Genomic DNA, 18,707 nt, shown 5'->3' with positions numbered 1-18,707 from the left:
GTCCGAGGAAAACAGTCTGGTAAGATTTAAATTACTGATTTATTCAAGAGGGAAAACAGTCAAACTGGAACTGTTGTTGTTGTTGAGACACAAATGGTTTATTTGATAATTTATGTGTGTGTGTTTAGTGAAAAATAAGCTTAAAATGTAACATTTTTGTGTATTTTGTTTTTATTCAGTTACCGTTTAATAATTACAAAAATTCCCTTGGGTTTTTCCTGACCTTTTCTTATTTTCTAGCCATAAATAGTGTCCAAAACCTACACCATGGCCCTGAAGGGACCCATGCTCTCCAGGGCCATGGGCACCCTCAGCTGCACCAGCTCCCTTCTTTTAAAGTAAGATCACACTTTTCACTTAGACTGAAAATACTTGTTGTAAACAGGCTCAGTTTCCTTCCATTCCCCATGTGCTGCTCCCCCCACAGGTGACTGTGTTTGAGCAGGAGCACTTCCAGGGCAAGTGTCCGGAGTTCATGGCTGCGACATGGACAACATCCGCTCCATCCGAGTGGAGAGAGGCGCTTGAGTCACACAGCCTGTACGCCTGCAGGTCTCAGTGAGCAGCTGATTGTTGTGTCTATATGTATGTTTTCTGCATTCACCAAAAAGTAGAGGAGAGAAGTGAGTGATGTGAAATATCAACATCACCAGAGGAAAAAGGTTGTTTGTACAGTGACTAACCATTAATTTGCAGTTTGTCACATTACAACCTCAAACTTAAATGTACTTTATTAGTATTTTATGTGATATAATTCTGAGAGAAAACCAACAATACCTTGCTGGTAGAAGCTAGAAAGGGAGCGTTATTATTCAAAGTAAAACCAGTCCTGTTCTATCAGGAGCCAAAAAGCTGATCAAATTACGTCAAAATAAATATAAAAACCCAGATGCTCGTTTCCAAATGCACTCAAAGGTATCCTAACTTTAAAGTGGCAGTTTCATGTTGTGTAGATGTTTTGCTGCAGGAGGGACAAAATAGATGGCATCATAAGGAAAGAACATTATGTTGTAATACTGAAGTATTTACATGCTGGGTAATTCACAAAAAAATCTAAATGCACAAACAATTACATTATTGTACTATCTTGTATTGTTACATAAATCCCTTCTAATAATCTCAAAAAAGAAATTAGTTAATATTTTTAATGTATATAATTAAATACGTTGTAGATATTTAATGAAAGATTTTTTTTTATCCTTTCTGTATTAAATCAACTGACACAGCAACTTTTACACGATTAACCAATATTTTAACTCCTGAAACAAAGAAAAAATTGCATTTAGTGACATGTCAACGCCTTCTTCTCACTTTGTATTATATTTTAAAATAATCACTTTTGCGATTTTCTTTCACAGGCAATAAGAGGCAGATTTTACACTGCTGTCAGCACACTGTTGTTTTTGTTCATGAGAAGTCTTAAAAAATCATTTAAGAGTGAAAAAATATGGGGGAAAAGCCCCATATTTGCTTAAATGTTTCTGTCTGTCAGGTGTGCGCTGCCCGGTTCATGTTCACAGTTTTCATATTACATATTTAACCTTTTTTACTAAAACATCTGAAGCTGTCACATTCACCACTCACATCTGCAGCTGGGTGGGTTTGAGCGCCATGACTGCCAAGGCCAGCTGTTCATCCTAGAAAGGGGTGAGTACCCCAAACGGGTGGCCAATGCTGGTTCTTTATCCTACCACACCGAGTGCTTCATGTCGATTCGCCCCATTTATTGTGCTATAAGTAAAACTTTAATGGATGAGGAGCCAAAGCTTTGGATCTTGCTTGCAGGTCTGCTAATGGTAACATACTCTTCGCAGAGATTTTTGAGAGAGAGAACTTCATCCGTCCCTGCAGGCCGTGGGCTGGTTCATGCTCGAGGTCGGCTCCATGCATGTGCAGAGCTGAGCGCAAGTGAGTCTACTGGCTTTTTTTTTTATCATAAATGAGGTTTCAGAAAATCTTAAAAGACAGGGTAATAAAAAAAATAGGCAACAATCCAAGCTAGTCGTTATCGCTGAGTTATTTTTCAACACAATGGAGCTCAAACACTCTTTTATCTACAAAGCAACACTCATTAAGTCATTTGGTGAGTTTGAAACAAAAGTGTTTTTATGTGTAATTCAAAAGCCTTACTCTTAAGAGAAACGTAGACAGTGGATACAGAAAAGAGGAAGTTACTGTACAAAACAATTAAAATGATATCTCTCAGGTGTCTTGAGAAAGCAATCAGAGTCCATTGCATTCACATAACAAACTAAAACTGGGGGGAAAAATAAAAATTTGGTGCAGCTGCAAGTTGTAAGAAGAAGACCAACATTTAAATGTTTATTGCAGCGTTACATAAGTTAATTGAATTATGAACATTCACTTCCTTAGCCACTTTGAAAAGCATGTCTATTTAATTGTTTGATAGCAAAACTATTAAAGTAGACCATTACATGGCAGCACAACTAGACATACTGAAGATATTTTGAGTTTTAAACTTATCATCAGAATAAGGAAGAATAAGATATAACTGACTTTGAAGGTGGCATGACTGTTGGTGCCAGACGAGTAGGTCTGAGTGTTTCAGAAAATGCTGATCTGATGGGATTTTCATGTACAAGCATCCCTCAGGTTTACAGAGGACTGCCTGATTGTTGTGTGAATGGAAATGTCTTGTTGGTGTTGGGAAAATAGGTCAAGAGGATATAAAGGCAACAGTAGCTCAAATATCAACATCTAAACCCTGTGAAAATCACACCAGGTGACTCTCCTGTCAGCTAAAAACAGAAAACTGAGGCTACAGTTCTCCAAATCCAGAAAATTACAAATGAGATAAATGTTACCTGGTCCAATAATTTTTGATTTCAGGTGTGACATTAAGATTTCAGAGCCAGAATTTGGTGTAAATAGTACTGCGGTTAGCGACCTGTCCGGTCGGGGTGTTCCCCGCCTCTCGCCCTTTGACCGCTGGAGATAGGCACCAGCACCCCTGGCAACACCTCCAGAGATAAGCGTTTAAGATAATAGATGGATGGAAGAATAGTGCTGGTTTGTGTCAATGGCTCAGCTTTGAGAAATCCTGATTATTTGATCATGTTTATCCTACAGTTACCCATCATCTGATGGCTGCTTCCAATACAATAATGCACTGTGCTGCAAAACAGTTTTATTTGTCCTAGTTGTAACTTTATTTTTGTCAGTATCTGCCCCTTTGCTTTGACTTCTCAACAAACAGAACACATTTTCAGTTCTAAGAGAGATTCTGCTGTTAAAGCTCGTACAGGAGTGGAGGTGAGGGGGGAAATCTGCTCATCCAAAACAAAAACCACTCAGGGGAGAAGATACATAAAATATGTTTTCATACATACAGTGGAGTCAACATGTTTAGTCATTCAGGGAATAGGTTTTTTGGAATTTTGATTTCACTGGTGATGGTATCTTTCACATAGACCCAGCACGTCCAAACAGCCTGAACAAGTGGCTAAAGAGGAAGAATATATTAGAAGGATATTTCTAATATAATCTGAAAAGATTTCAGTCGGGATAATAATTTATTTTCCCAAATCCAGTCTTTGAATTTGCTGATTTATGATGGAGAGCTTTGAACACAAATGTTACTGCTAAATGTTTTACATGTGAGGATGACAGCATCTCTCATTTTTGCAATGGTACAACAGAGATGATAAAAATGACTTAAAAGCTAAACAATTTCTTTCAAATATAATAAAGTGAAGAGAAAAAAAATCACATTTTAGTGCTGAAACTGCTTCAAAAGTCTATGCTTGATCCGACCAAGCCTGTTGCTGTCTCTTTAACATCCCCTTTGTGGCTCTGCCTCTCCTTAGCTTTGTGTGCTATGAGTACCCAGGCTACAGAGGTCAGCAGTACCTCATGGAGTGTGAGAGGCATGGTGGAGACTACCAGCACTGGAGGAACTGGGGCTCCCACTGCCAGACAGCAAAGATCCAGTCCATCAGACGCATCAGGCACTGCGGAGCCTCGTATCGAGGCCAGCAGCAGGTTGAACTTGAGCCAAAGAACCCCTGTGCTCCACCTCAGTTTGGTTCAGAGGGGCTTTGGACCATAACTACAACACAAACCATGTGGGATCTAGCAGCTACGTCCCAAGCCCACCCATCGTTTCTTTGGATTAAGGAAACAAAGAAACAAGTTCAACTTTATTTAACTTGTTTTTTTATAAGTTAAGCATTGAAATATGAGGAGCCATCTGAAGAAAATGGAAGAACATGTTACCCAGCATGTACAAGTTTAGGGGCCACTATGGATGAATTCAGCTAATCTTATTCTGTTACACATAAAGACACTTTTGAGAAAACATCAGATCATTCAAAAAGATATAATAAACACCTGATGCATGTAAAAGAAAAAGAAAACATATAAATAAATAAGCTTCTTTCTCAATAGTTTTGTTATTCTATGTATCCACACAGAGTGGGATTCTTAAGAAAGAAAAAAAGAACAATTTAGCTTCTCCTCATTTTTAATGACTAATTTATGTACTATATTTCTGCAGATCATCACAGCAGACAGGCTTATTAAAACAAAAAGCCCCATGAGCATCCTTCAGTAAACTCTTTATTCAGCTGTGGATTCATGAAATAAACATCTTCTTAATGAGCATTTCTCACATTTCAAACGGTCACGAATCCTGTCTCAAAGCGAAACTAATTAACTTTCATAGCTGCACACAAAACGGAGGCAGGTATCTCAAGAGTAACTTAAACAATTTTTGAATCGCAAAAATTATCCATGAGTGAGTATTATAATAATAATATTACTATGAAGCAAAAATAGATCATTTGTATTTAGCATAATCTTCCACCTTCCCTGATCCTTTTGTATCAGCTTGTGCTCATGGCTTTTTTTACACATGTAATTATCTTTAAATACATTGTTTTGTGTTTAATTTATTGTTTGAGTAACCGTGATATCACTTGTTGCTCCTCTCTGTCTCTAGTCTCTCTTACAGAGAGTTAATTTCAAACACCCTAAAGAATAAAACAAATTTATTCTTTGAGTTTATTTTTGGTGAGAGCAACCGTCAACCATCTGATCCACTCTTCTTGATTAAACCAGTAAACTCTCATTTCTGCTGAACTGTCCTTGTTATGAGAATGCAGGTATTTGAACAAACTCTGAAAGTTGATTCAAGGAATCATTTTTATCTTATTCTTTACTTGCTGTTCTTCAGAGTTTCCATGGAGATACATGTTAAAATAATTTTTTACCACTTAATTTTAAAAGATGGTGGATAGAAAATACAATACACATCTTGTAAGCAAAACTTTATCGCTTTCATCTATTTTAAGCTCCTGCTTCAGTGTATGCAGAAAAGAAATATCAGTAAAGACGACAGCAACTATATATTATTGCAAACTCTCAAATATATGGGGAACAGTGCAATAAGGATGTTTCTCAGTTCACTAAAATATGTGTTGTGCATAATAGTTAATATACCCTAGAATACAGATAACATGTTCAGGTATAAATTCACTCTCAAATTGACCAAGAAATGTGATCTCCAAGTGTAAAACCAGCCAACCAAATAAAAATAAATTCTGTTTTTTAAATCCTGCCAAAAATGTTTCCATACAGAAGCAGGACCTTGCTTGGAGTGGGACAAATTCATCATTGGAAGCACCTGAGCTTCACTGCAATGACATTGAAAAATCTCCCGCAGAACAAAACATCTCTATAAGACCAAACAGCAGGTCTAAAAAAAAAAAAAAAGTCAACTTGTCGTCATTAACAGGATATTTCTGCACTCCAGATATTTTCCTGTCACAGCAGGAAAGATTCAGGCATAATGAAGGACGTTAACAATCAATCTGCTCTACTTTACCGCTCAGAATGTGATGACGGCATTACAAAGAATAAGCACAATATCTGGACCAAAGCTGCAAATTAATGTTATTATCTTCCCTCGGGGATTTTCTTCCTGTGACAGGTCAAGCTTTCATTTGGGAGAAGGGAGGCCATTAGGTATAATCATACAGCACACACAAAGCTGTTTCTGCGTCACAGGAAAAACTGAAACTGAATTTTTTGAATGAAAACTTAACACTTTTCAATAGTTGGATAGGTAAATACAAGTGCAGCTTTTCAGACTTAATCCAGTCAGTGATACAGGTTAGATGCCCCTGCAGCATTTGAAAATCCTGCAGAGTTTAGTGTCTGTTTAACTGTGCAAAAGCAATGAGGGGGACATTCTTTTGCTCCAAGACAGAGGAAGAATTTTAATAAAAGTGAACACACAAACGCATGCCATTCATCCATCCGTCGTCTAGACCAGCTGGTCCTGTCTGGGTCGCAGAGACCCTGGTGCCTGTCTCTAATGGACATTGATGAATGCTGTGGACAGATCACCAGTTCACCCCAACATGCACACACGCATACACACCCACACATTCAGACCTATGTGTAATTTGGAATAACTTATTAATATAACAGTTTTGGATTGTGAGAGGTGAGAACCCACACATGCAAAGGGAGAAGAGACAAACTCCACAAAGAGAGACCCCAGACTGGGATTCAAACCCAGGACCTTCATGCTGGAGGACCATTGCAGCAGTGTCACACTGTAACAAAACACAAAATCAAGTATTTGCTGTCTTCTTTCTAGTGCAAATATCTTGATACAATTAGCTTTTCAGGGTAATATAGACACTTGTTTTAAGTCAATAATTCCTTAATATTAATGGAAAAGTACAAGTGATAATCTGCCAGTGGAACAAGACATTTTTCCTATAAGTTAAAATGTCTTATATTGTATTTTTGTGATACCACAGCCTCACTGCTGTTCTAATCAGGAGTTTGAGTTTTCTTTGAACAGTGTGTGTGTGTGTGTGTTTAGAAATACACACACACACACTGTGTTTTCTATAGTTCAACACAAAAATCTGTAGCTGAACAGATTTATTTGCAATAAATCACCTAGCTGTTTGTTTGCTTGGTGTAGACAAATTGCACTTTTTTAAAATAAGAGTAGCTTCATTTATATACACTATTTTTGCAGATTTTATGAATTTTTCAATGGCAATAAAAGCTGCACAGACACTGCTAACTAAACAGCCATCGGTCTTGGGTCGCCTTTGGAACTGCTAAATACTGAACTGTGTTAAATCTAAGCACACATTCATATTCTTCTCTGTTATCCTTCAGAAAAGCAGATTTACAGCCACCCTGTCATCCTAGTCTTAATGCAAGACAGAAGTTAAAACCACCAAAAAGCCTTATTCACATTCAACAGAATAAAGCAGGCTGTCTTACAATTGATATTAATACAAAGTTTTTATGTTGCTATTCAAATGATAAAAATCAATTGCTAATTAATTTTTTTTTTCAAAATCTGTCTCTTTCAGATCTTTCTTTTACAGCCAAGTACTCTACAGATTCAACAAAAGATCCTGCTCATCGACAGATCTGGTAAACATGAAGCGCAAATTGAGCGGATAGAAAACTGAAAGCATTGTGCTCTAAATTGTTTCCCCGTTCTACCCACTGTAGACAAAACATGTTTACAAGAAATATAGAGTCTCATCCAAAAACATCAAAATGACATTAAAAAACATACATTTAAGATAAAAATGTTTTTAAAACTTTCCTTTCAACGAAATTTTATAAAACACTGATATCTGAAAAACCATCATTTGTGTGTATTTTTTTTTTTATCTTTAAGGCTTTATCACCCTTAAAGAATGTCATGGCCTCCTCTAGGCTGCTGCTTAGCTTTATAAAAAAAACATGCATAAAACTGTGTATGAATTTTAAGCATCTTCTAACATATATGAGATTAAGAAACAGAAGAGATATGAAACTAGATTCAAAGTGTGATCAGGCATTGGAAAGTACAGCCCTTAATATACTGCAAAATACTTCTACACATGTAGAAATATAACATTTTAAGACATGAGGGGAAAAAATCTGTTTGCCCATAAACTTATGTACATTTTTATGTTTAAAAAATTACAAAACAAGAGCTGTAGTTCCTTGTTAAGGTGCTTATTAGCAGTAAAATTGTCCAGACTTCATCAAACCAGAACCTTTAATGTATTTCCTTAGGATTTGATGTGATAGACCAACACAAAGTAGCATATAATTGTGAAAACTACCTCTTTGTTCAAATAATCACCATGGTGAAGCATGATGGTGGAAGCATCATGCTGTGGGGATGGGTTTTTTTTCAGAAGGGGCAGTAAAACTGAGCAGAGGTTGTGGGATGACAGATGGAGATAAATGTGGGGCAACAATGTGAAGTAAAAGTGTTGGTCTGTCACATAACACACCAGAGAAATACTTCAAAGTCTGTAAATGTGTAAAATGCCGAGGTGTAACGATCTGCCACTGCAATGATCTGAAAAAGGAAAAGCTGGCCGCACTAACCAGCTCTTAGGACAATCCACAGACAATTCTACCAAGATGTGACCATGATGCAGAAAGTTTCGCTCAAGGCCTTCTTCCCTTTGTGCTTTAACTATATAAAGGATGCCAGTTAACATTATAGTCAATAGCGCTTCCACATGTTCCTCATTCTTTCATTTTGTCATATCTCCCTCCCTTCGTCCTCCACATGGGCCCCCTGACCCTCGGCCCCTCTTCTCCAGGCTCTGGGCGAGTCAGCGCCCTCGGCTCTGGCGTCCCGGCCTTCTTCCTCCCTGTCCCCTGCCACCATCTCCTCCACAACGCGCTCATCCTCCTCCGTCCTCTCTTCCTCGTCTTCATCGTCATCCTCCTCGCTTCCCTCTGAATCTGACTCATCAGAGTTGTCCTCTTCCAGGTAACGGTAGCCTTTCACCTGAGGGTAAAAACATAAGCTTTTATTTTTACTCTCCACTTGGATGTTTTACAACCCAGCCATGATTTTAAGACCTCAGTCACTCCTGCATCAGGTGAACAAGTTATCATGTCTGTATTAGAAGGTATCAGGAGTATGAAACAAACAGAAAGGATCAGACTTCTCCAGTCTTAATGGACTGTCTCATGAATGATTTATTTATTTATACAGTTTAAAATCACCACCAAGCTTCTCACAACAGTTTGCTGGAGTTCTGGTCCTTTGTTCACACACATCTTTTCAACACTGTCCTCAAATTCTGAGTTAATGAGTTTGGTACTTTGTGATGACGACTCCAAAATATCGACTTTGTTGTCTTTAAGCACATTCATAACTAATAGGGCTGCATATTTAGTCTATTTGAAAGAAACAACTGAACCCACGCTCCAACTTCATGGCAGATGTTTTGAGATGTTTCTACATTTATCTCTGCTATTTTGTGAAGTACACCAGTCCCTCCTGCAGCAAAGCAGCCCCACAACATGATGCCAACACCTCTGTACCATTTTTTTTTTCGATCAGGCGTTTGCTATAACTGAAGTCACATTTCATGCTCTGTTCTCAGTTTGTATTTCACACAGGAAGATCATGAGAGGTACACAGCCTCTTACTTCATTTTCCTGTGTTAAAAAAGTATTAACTACTGTTTAACACCCTGAGGCAAACATGAGGAAACTGAAAACAAACATTAGCTTCAGTCTCCAGGACTAACTAATCTCTGTTATCACTACTGCAGATAAGATTTCAACTGCTTCTAACTTTTACTTTAGAAAATCTGTGCTGTCCCTTTAAGTAGCTGTAGATGCACAGAGAGATGGGTCACCTTGTGTCTTGGCCGAGGGATGCGAGGCATTCTGGGCTTCACTTTCTGTGCCACGCGGCGCTCCATCACCCAATAACAGTAGCACGCCAGTAACAAAGTAGCCAGAAGGATGGACAGTTTAGCCTAAGTGGCAAAAAGATTTTTTAAAAATAACATATATTAGCATATAAGATTACATCCAGGAAAAAACTATTAACTAAAACGTACCCTCATGGGCATCTGGGACCAGAGGTAGACGACAAAGATGGCGATGGCCTGCCACCAGTGGTAGATGGTGTAGACGAAATCCAGGCGCTCTTTCTCCTCAGCGTACAGAAGGCCGACAACAGCTGGGGCACACAGAGACGATTATACGAGAAAAACCATTTTAAGAACAACACAAGAATTCAAAATCCTTTTTAAAAAGCCTCCATATTATGATCAATTAAAAATGTTAAGAGTGTATTAGTATTTTTTTATGTTAACCTGTTTAATATTCCTATTATCATTAAAAATGTGAAAATAAATGATCTGCGGTGAAAGAGTTGTTGTGCTGTGACTAGGGCCGCAACTGACAATTATTTTATTTGATTGAGCTATCAATTATTCTTATGATTAACCAATTAATTGGATAAAAAACAAGAACATTCTACAAATGTTTAATTTAACCACTTATCTCTTTTTTATACAATATTAGTAAGACAATGAATGTAGGGTGAAGCTAAAAAGAGACAGACAGAGAGACAGAATGAATTTCAGTCGTCAATTAATCGCTTCAGCTCTAGTTATAATGTTAGCTGGATGACCACAGATACTCACTGCTGACCCCTGTCTTGTTCAGGGCGCTGCCGAGTCCCCACAGCACCATGATCACCAGCAGGGGACCCAGATACTCCGGTGAGTTGGGCTTAACAGTCAGAGCGAGGAGAACCACCAGCAGGACTCCATGCACCGCAGCGCCCCCCATTAGACACACCCATCGTGGGAGGCGCAGGAGGCTGAGAGAGAGGAGGGAGAACACGGAGCAGGAGAGGCCGTAGACCAGGATGAGGAGCCAGAGGGTTTTTATGCCCAGAATGCAGACGCCATAGGACTGTGTGGGGATAATTATACCATTTATTACGACCAAGCCTGGATGTAACTGGCAGGTCACTGTAGAAAATCAGCGCATTAGTTCAGTACCAGTGAGAACCCGCTGATGATAAACAGCATTTCCAGTCCGCTGTAGATGAAGAAGGGGCAGAGCAGCCGCAGGCGGTAATCCCGCAGGTGTTTGAAGGGCAGCTGGAAGATGTTCCCCCAGCCGATGCTGCGAAGGTCAATCTCCTCTGTCGGCCGGTAGGCGGGGCCACACAGCAGCAGAAACTGTGAGAAGAAAACACACTAATTATAGATTATAGATGCTGAGTGAAGATAATGCTGAGTAACGTAAATATTCTCCACATCACGAGGAGTTTGGACTCTTTGGGAAACCAGTCATGACAGCTATAGCCACTAAAGACCCTAAAACGTTTTTCGGAGTTGGTGTTGAAGTTAGTGGTTGCAAGATGACAAAATGTGACAAGGTTCTCAAAGAATAAATACTTAAGACACTATTTCTGTTTCACAGTGAATAATGACATTTTTTCTGATTATGTCTCATTATTCCTCTTCAGTGAGAAAGCTTGAGGTCAAATGTTTGACGCCTGAACAAGAAGTAACCACACACAAAACCAGCAGCTTTCAAATGACCTGTTATTGAAAAGTAAAACAGGAAGCGGTGCTGCTGCTACACACAATGTATAACAACCATGCTGTCTAATGGGATCTCTTCAGGAACTGAATGTAGGAACTGTATTTGACTTTTGCAGCTTATAAGATGCAGATTCAAGTAGCATGCAAGGAGTGGAGAGTAAAAAACTAAAACAACTTATTAAATAGCTACGATTGTTCTTCAAATAATGACTCTAGTACAACTATCAAAATCTTGAAACAAATTTTTATAGTTAAAAAGAACCACAGCAAAAAGATCATAAGATTGATCTAGAGAATAACGTAAAATTGTCCTCTTTTGCATCTCTTACAGTAATCATGGCGAGGAAGGCGAAACCCATCAGGATGCTCTCCACCTCGATGAGCAGCATGGAGCGGGGCAGGTTTTTCAGAACAGTGCTGTTGAAGCCCGGGATGATGCCTTTGATTGCAGCACCTGAACGTCGGATAAAAAGGCAGGTTTGATCTGTAGAAAACAGCTGCAAATTTGAAGATTTAAACCAAAGGTGTTTGGAAATTTATGCTTTCAGTTTCTCAGAGATATAAATGAAGTTAGTTTCAGTGTGTGTGACAAAAAAGGGAAACTGTCAGAGGTGGCTTTTCAAAGAGAGTTCATGTTTAAGGCTTTGTATGTTAAAAAGCTGGATGAACTGGAGGAAAAATGAGGACCTATACTTCCATTTGAAACCATCTGCACTTCCACTTTAAGAAAATTAATCAAACCGACTGTAGATGAGTCCCTGAACCCCAAGGCAATACAAACCAGTGAAGGCTTTATGGTTTGAATTAATGACAATTTAAAGGGAAACTCCATGCAAGAACAACTGTAGGAAGAGTTGATGTGGGTTTACAGATGTTCAACTTTCTGGGAGGAGCAGACCAGTCTTAAAAACCAATCTGGCTGCAAATAGGAGCAGGGTTTCAGTTCCTCATGAAGAGGTTCACTTTGGTCTGAAGGAGTCCATTCTTTGGTATGCTTGTTACACAAAAGTTCAATCTGACAAGATTACATGACTAAAAAGGAAACGAGTGCACAGCATAAAATATTTGTATCTTTAGCAAAAGGTAAAGCTGCAGTATTTTTGACACATTGCACTTCGATGTATGAAATAAACACTTAAAAGTTTCAACTCTGACCCCTACGTAATGCCCATGAACTGATAGCAACTTGACAAATTGTTGTCTGCTACTTACTTATCACATCAATATTTAGAAGCTAAATTAATCTTAATGCCATTTCTTTCCGTTTTTTTTTTTTTTTGTTCCAATTGTAAATATGTGCAACTTTGAAGAAGTAGCTGGATACATGCAGCCATTTTCTAATTTATAAACCTCAACACTTGACATGTTATATTGTCTTTCCCTTTTCTGAGTAGCACCCAAGACAAAAATGGACCACTAGGTTACATGATACCTACAGCTCAAGTGAGCAGAAGAAAGTCTGTTTTTATCATTTTCAGGGTGAGATGAAATTATGAATATGAATTCTTTTTTTTACACATCTAACCCAGGAGTGCTAATAACTGTGTAGGATGATGTAGCATGTTTAACACTAAACCTATAGGTGATGAAATAAATGTTGTAACTTGATAAAGAGGCTTAAGCTATTTTTTCTGTCCATGTGTTACACCTTTTGGCTGGAGTTTTGTTTTTCTCTCCGCTAAAACATAATCAAATGCAAATAATCAGAGTTTCTTCAGTAAAGTGCTTTACTCATCTGTGCCCAGTCAAAACGAGATGTGTTTACCACATGTTTTCACGTTGCAGAGAACGTGGTAGTTCTCATGCAGGTGATCGTGGAGGACGATACGCATGGGGAACTCGGCGAAGACGAAGCTCAGCTAACATGGAAGAAAATACAACAAAATCATTTACGTTGATTTTCTCTTCATGTTCAGTCTTGGTTTTTCACAATATGACGCACAAGTGGAAAACGGTTGCAGAGCAGGGGCAAAGGTGCAGACTCACATTGAAGATGACATAGAAAATGGACTGGAAGGTGATGATGTAGCTGTAGCAGGCCCCCTTTGGAAGCTTCCTCTGCTCCTGAACATGCTCCTCCTTGTAGTTGGCGTATTCATAGTACTGCTGGGCCATCCTGCAGGAGGGGAGGGGAGTGTGTGGCACAATGAGCTTTAAGACAAAAAAAAAGCTCACATTTATTTAAAAACAAAAACATAGATATATTATGCCTTTTCTGGGGACAACTCTGCTAGTCTAAGATAGTATGCAATGTCAGTTCCTAGTTGGCTTATGATCGCATCACAAATAGTAAAACGATATAATTTAAAATGCAAACACAAAAGACAACACAGACTCCACAATTTAAAACCATAAACTCATCATCAAATTGATTCCAAAATAGTGGCAGTCAGCTATAAGGGCATAACTTGTCAGTCCTTACGCACGGCTTCACTTTTAAACTAAAATGATGCGAAGCTGTGTTCATTTTTAGATCTGCAGTGAAGCAGCTCCTCGTACTGACACCTTGCACAGAAAAGGACCTTTCTTCCTGATAATTTTTACAGAAAGGGCCTCACAACTCCCACCGGATGCTCCATAGGTTACTGAATCAGTAGCTCTAAGAGGAAACAAAACATCAACGAGGAGCAGGACCACTGAAGATTTTCAAAACCAGTTTGGGATTTTACAAGGTAAGTTCTGGAGGCTCCTGTCCATGTTTTTTTCACGCCTTTATATATAACATCAACATGCTCAGCAGCTTGATTTTTGTAGGTCCTGCCACTGACAAAGGTCTCTAGTTAAAGTAAAAGTATGTCTCTTTGCTGACGGCTATGCTTTTGTAGAATACACAAAATAGTGAATAACGGTTGCTATCTGACCAGGTGACTTCCAGAGCATGGGGCAGGAGGTATGATGATGTCATATTTTTGTTTGCTTGTTTGTAATTCATTTGCTTCCATAGTTTCTTCAGAAGAAGGTGTTATTTTATGGATACTCGTATCTCAAATTAATTGAAAATAACCAAAACAACACACATGACTAAGGTTATTCACTTAGCAGAAACACTGTGCTTATATTCAATCTGAAGCAAAAGGGATCAGCAAAAATTTGTCTTCTTTAGCGCTTTGCGTCTCACCTTGTTATATAACTTCCCAGCGAAGCCCAAAAAGGCACAATGGCCACACCAATGACTACAGCTGAAGGAACTAATGTGTAGTACCGCTCCCAGTAATTGGTTGAGACAAATAATGCATAGATTCCTGAGGCCAGAAACATCATCCACTTAGTGCCAAGAAACCTGAGAAGGAGATAAAACGTGTGAAAAAGAACCATCAGATAAAGATAAAGGGATTCATGTTTACTTTATGTCTGTGTGACTCTACCTGATGAGTACGGGGGTGTAAAGGAGGCCGATAATCGGGGTCACGTTGATGCCCATCAGCATCTTCCGGTCGATGTCCACAAGACCAAGGTTGCTGTATTTCACCTCACGGTAGGTCATGTCATAATGAAGAGTCAGCTGCATCTGTAAAAGGCCTAGAGAAAACAAACACAGGATGATATAAACGCATCTTAATCTCTGCTAAATGTCAGGGTTTTTAGCTCTTTTCTCTGTCGAGATTCCAACACATCTTTCCAAAATTCCAAACGCCTCCAGACTCAAATTTCCAGAAATTTCAGTCATTTGGATGGATGGATAGATGATTAGAAGCTCACCCATATAAACACTGTACACAATCATGGCTCCAAAGCTGCTGGCAACAACATTCTTGATGACTCCCAGCCTCTTTCTTCTGTAGTACTTCCTTTCTTCCTCCTCCTCATTGTACTGTGCCTGTGGGCCCAGAAACTCCTCCATCTGAGCAGAAAAAGGAAGTTACGTCAGCAGCCGTTTACGTCAAGAAAGAAGCATCTTTTACTGATCCTGATCAGAGCTCACATCTCCCTCTTGCCCCACATCCAGCAGTTCGTTCACGCCACCATTGGGAGGCGCTACAACCTGATCACCATCCTCAACAAGCTGTTCTTCCTCAGTTGCCTCCATCTGGTGACCAAAAGAGGGCAGTGCACAAGATTAAAAACTTTTACTCTCAAACTCATTTAAATTGTATTTAACGGTTTGTTGAAATAACAATAAATATTTTTTTTAATAATTTGAGGCACATTTATGCATTATGCAGTCTGCTAACGTTTGTAGGTTTTAATAGCTGTCTTTTCTTTCATTCTGTACCACACCAATATTTTGTTAATAATTAATTAACAAAATAATTAATCTGTTATTAATTATACCAGTCATCTTACTTCACAAGTTATCAATATAACTAATAATACCTGGAGTTTAGATTACTTCTTAATACCTGGAGTTTAGATTACTTCCAAAGTTGAAATTAAGAAAAACAAAGGGATGGAAATAAAAAAATTGTCTAATAAACACACAGTATCAAAGATTATTTATACATTTTAAAAAGTAAATATAGCAAAAACAATTATTATTTGAAAGCAACTGAATTTTTGACAATGTACCATTCAATGATCATCCTTCATCCTGTCAGATGTTTCAATTTTATTATTATTGAGGTTTTTTTTCTTATTTGTCCTTATATTTGTGTTTTGTTTGAATATTAACCTTATTATTTGCATGTGGATTAGTTTATTTTTTCAACTTATTTTAGCCTAGCATTTTTCAAACATAACCGCTTTCCCGAAGTATATTAATAGCAATGGGAATTTCTTCTTTCTTTGAGTTGATTTTTTAATAAGTGAAAAAACTCTGTGGTTTCAGGTTTCTAAATGCAATCCGAGGGGCTTTTTTATTTTCTGTTAATTTAGTTGCTTCTCATGCAAATGGTCAAAACAAAGTTATTTATTAACTGACACACAATCAACACAGTGAAACACAATGGTGTATATTTATTTATTTATATATATTATATATATATATATATATATATATATATATATGTGTGTGAAGAAATTCAAGGAGTGTGAATATTTTTGGCATGCTGTTTACAATTTTACCACATATTCAGGAGAAAACTTGAGATCAGAAATCAACACCATGATGCGTCAATAATCTATGATGAAATTAATATTTGCCAATTTAACAATAAATAAAACGTGACCTTTTTTATAAAAATCTGATATATAGCCATCGGTTTGATCATCAAAATTTTTTGTGTTTATTACATGCATACGGAAATTTCAAGTAAAATAAGCCATAAAATTCTTGAAAACTGGATCAGTGCACAAGATGTCAGCTTTGCGCTTTAGGAGCTGACTTTAAAGTTTATGAGGAAGTGATGACCAAATTGTTTCACAGGCCACGGAGGCCTTAAGTCTTTAAAACTATTTAAAACTATATAACAAGAACTCTCCCATCCTAAATAAACGCGTATAGTTTCAAATAATTGTCAAAAAAAAATGCTCTTTTTTTAATTCTTCAGCTGTACAAGAGTACAAGCTAGAACAATTTCTCTTGGAAACAAAGTTAAGTTCTAAAATATTTTTTTATAAACTGCGCACGTTTGTTGACTATTAATAATGCAGTCATTAGGCGTGGATGGACCAGTACCAGGGCAGCTGGTTTTGTGGTGCACAAACGACCCATTCCAAACCTGCTCCACCCCATAGTCTGAGACGTGTTTCCAACTAACCTTCATATTACAGCGTCCTTGTTTTATTATCTTAGAAAACAGAGAAAATTCACTCACCACGTCGGTCTCAGGACTCTCTTGCAGAATGAACAAAGTATCCACCTGCCAGACAGAGACATGCGGAAACCTCCCCCCTCTCTCTGCTACTTCTAGTCTCAGTTGTTTGTTGGTTCCCGTTTCCGAAGCACAGTTGGCTCGCAGGTATAAATAAAAAGTTTCACGGGGGAAGCGAAAGTTTGCTCTCTCACTTCCTCACCGCTGCTGGGTCGCAGTTTGTCTTAAAGGTACAGACACACTCATACTGAGGAAGCCCTGCCTACTCTCACTGCAACACACCGAACAACTTTTGTTTACCTCCCAGAAGCTGAATCCTTCCCATTTACAGAGCGACGCATGTTGGGACAGACAACTGGTACATGTCAAAAAATTAGAAGATGATCAAAAAAATTCATTTCCAATCTGAAAAGAACTTGTGTATCACGTAGATTGATTACACAGAGTAAAATCTGATTATGTTTGTTTGTGTCCTAATGCCTAAAAGATCATTAAAAAATCTACGTGAAATGCTTTTTAATATTTGGTTGAGGCTCCTTTTGCATCAGTGCAGGGCTGGAGATGCCTAATCGATTTTGCTAATCAGGTGTTAAGGAAGCCCAGTTTGCTTTATTTGACTTTCAGCTGAGGCTAAGGTCGTGCAGTTGTTTGTACTTTTCACAGGCGGGCAAGTCCTGATGGAAAATGAAATCAGCATCTCCACAAAACTTGTCAAAGTCCCTTCACTGAAAAAAATGCTGTCTTCGGTCTTGATAAAAAAGAAACAATGTGGACCAGCAGGTGACACAAGTTATCACAGGCTAAAAAAGACCCTGGACATCAAGCAACTTGGATTCTGTGCCTATTCGCTCTTCTTCCAGACTCTGGGGCCTTGATTTCAAAAATGAATTGCAAAAATGGCTTTCCTCTGAAAAGAACTGGACTGAATCCAGCGGCCCACACCTCGTCAATCTCGATCTCTTGAACAGGTTTTGAGTCACAATCCATTCAATGCTGTTTCTTATGCACCTTTTTATGTCTCTTCTATGTTTTTCTTCCACTAAGTTTTTTAAATAATACCGCCCTGTGTGAACTGTCTGCTTCCTGACCAGTGACCTTCGGCAGCTTACCCTCATTGGGGAGGACGTCAATGACTGCCCACTGGACAGCTGTAAATAAACAACCTTCTGCATAAATTAGAACTGATGGGTCAGGAATGTGGGTCAAAACTGAAAGGACGAGTGGGCTACGAAAATAATGTACATTTTAAGAAATTTAAGTCAGACTGCTTTTTCATATTATTAAAATAAGTTTTTGGTTTGTGAAGGTTAAAGACATTATATATACGGCATTATATATATATATATATATATAGAGAGAGAGAGAGAGAGCGAGAGAGAGAGAAAAAAAAAGAATCTATAAATCCCTGTAGATACAAAAATATAAAATCTTCTAGATTTTTGGAATCAGTAGTTCTTATTTTTTTTGTGTAGAAAATTTGCTTAATTTATAGTCAGGAAGAAGAAGTTGATACAGTCTCTCATTCATTTGCTGTATTTAGCCCACTTTAATGAATGAGTGTACACAAGACAAAAAGTCGTGGTGTTTGTGTTTGTGAAAACACAAATTGACTGAAAATGACTGACAATTTGCAATGAGCTAGGTT

At 38.2% G+C, this 18,707-nt stretch overlaps 2 protein-coding genes across 2 annotated transcripts; one reads left to right on the top strand and one right to left on the bottom strand.

Moving 5' to 3' along the window:
- The first annotated feature begins 267 nt into the window (after window positions 1-267).
- On the top strand, window positions 268-7,226 carry LOC114145176 (beta-crystallin A1). The gene is given in 6 exon segments (XM_075410493.1): window positions 268-297; window positions 428-476; window positions 479-527; window positions 1,595-1,785; window positions 1,817-1,904; window positions 3,828-7,226. Coding segments are annotated over 6 exon segments (768 nt in total). The 3' UTR covers window positions 4,189-7,226.
- unc93b1 (unc-93 homolog B1, TLR signaling regulator) lies at window positions 7,017-17,263 on the bottom strand. The gene is made up of 13 exons (XM_028018133.1): window positions 17,066-17,263; window positions 15,295-15,399; window positions 15,072-15,213; window positions 14,738-14,891; window positions 14,491-14,652; window positions 13,359-13,488; window positions 13,138-13,231; window positions 11,702-11,826; window positions 10,821-11,003; window positions 10,458-10,731; window positions 9,867-9,988; window positions 9,660-9,782; window positions 7,017-8,797 (listed from the first exon to the last, which is right to left on the bottom strand). Exons 2-13 carry the CDS (start codon window positions 15,397-15,399, stop codon window positions 8,546-8,548), a joined length of 1,866 nt encoding a protein of 621 aa, XP_027873934.1. The 5' UTR covers window positions 17,066-17,263; the 3' UTR covers window positions 7,017-8,545.
- Between the last annotated feature and the right edge of the window lie 1,444 nt (window positions 17,264-18,707).

Source organism: Xiphophorus couchianus, chromosome 5, assembly GCF_001444195.1.
Source record: "Xiphophorus couchianus chromosome 5, X_couchianus-1.0, whole genome shotgun sequence".
Taxonomy (NCBI): Eukaryota; Metazoa; Chordata; class Actinopteri; order Cyprinodontiformes; family Poeciliidae; genus Xiphophorus; species Xiphophorus couchianus.
Note: the sequence above shows the minus strand (reverse complement) of the source record. Positions and strands in the feature narration are given on the sequence as shown.

Excerpts from the sequence above, each read along its gene's own strand:
- unc93b1 (XM_028018133.1), bottom strand. The coding sequence starts at position 15,399 with ATGGAGGCAACTGAGGAAGAACAGCTTGTTGAGGATGGTGATCAGGTT. Across the intron at positions 10,732-10,820 it reads TCATCAGCGGGTTCTCACTG|TCCTATGGCGTCTGCATTCT; the intron begins GTACTGAACTAA and ends ATCCCCACACAG. Across the intron at positions 9,989-10,457 it reads GAACAAGACAGGGGTCAGCA|CTGTTGTCGGCCTTCTGTAC; the intron begins GTGAGTATCTGT and ends TGTGTGCCCCAG.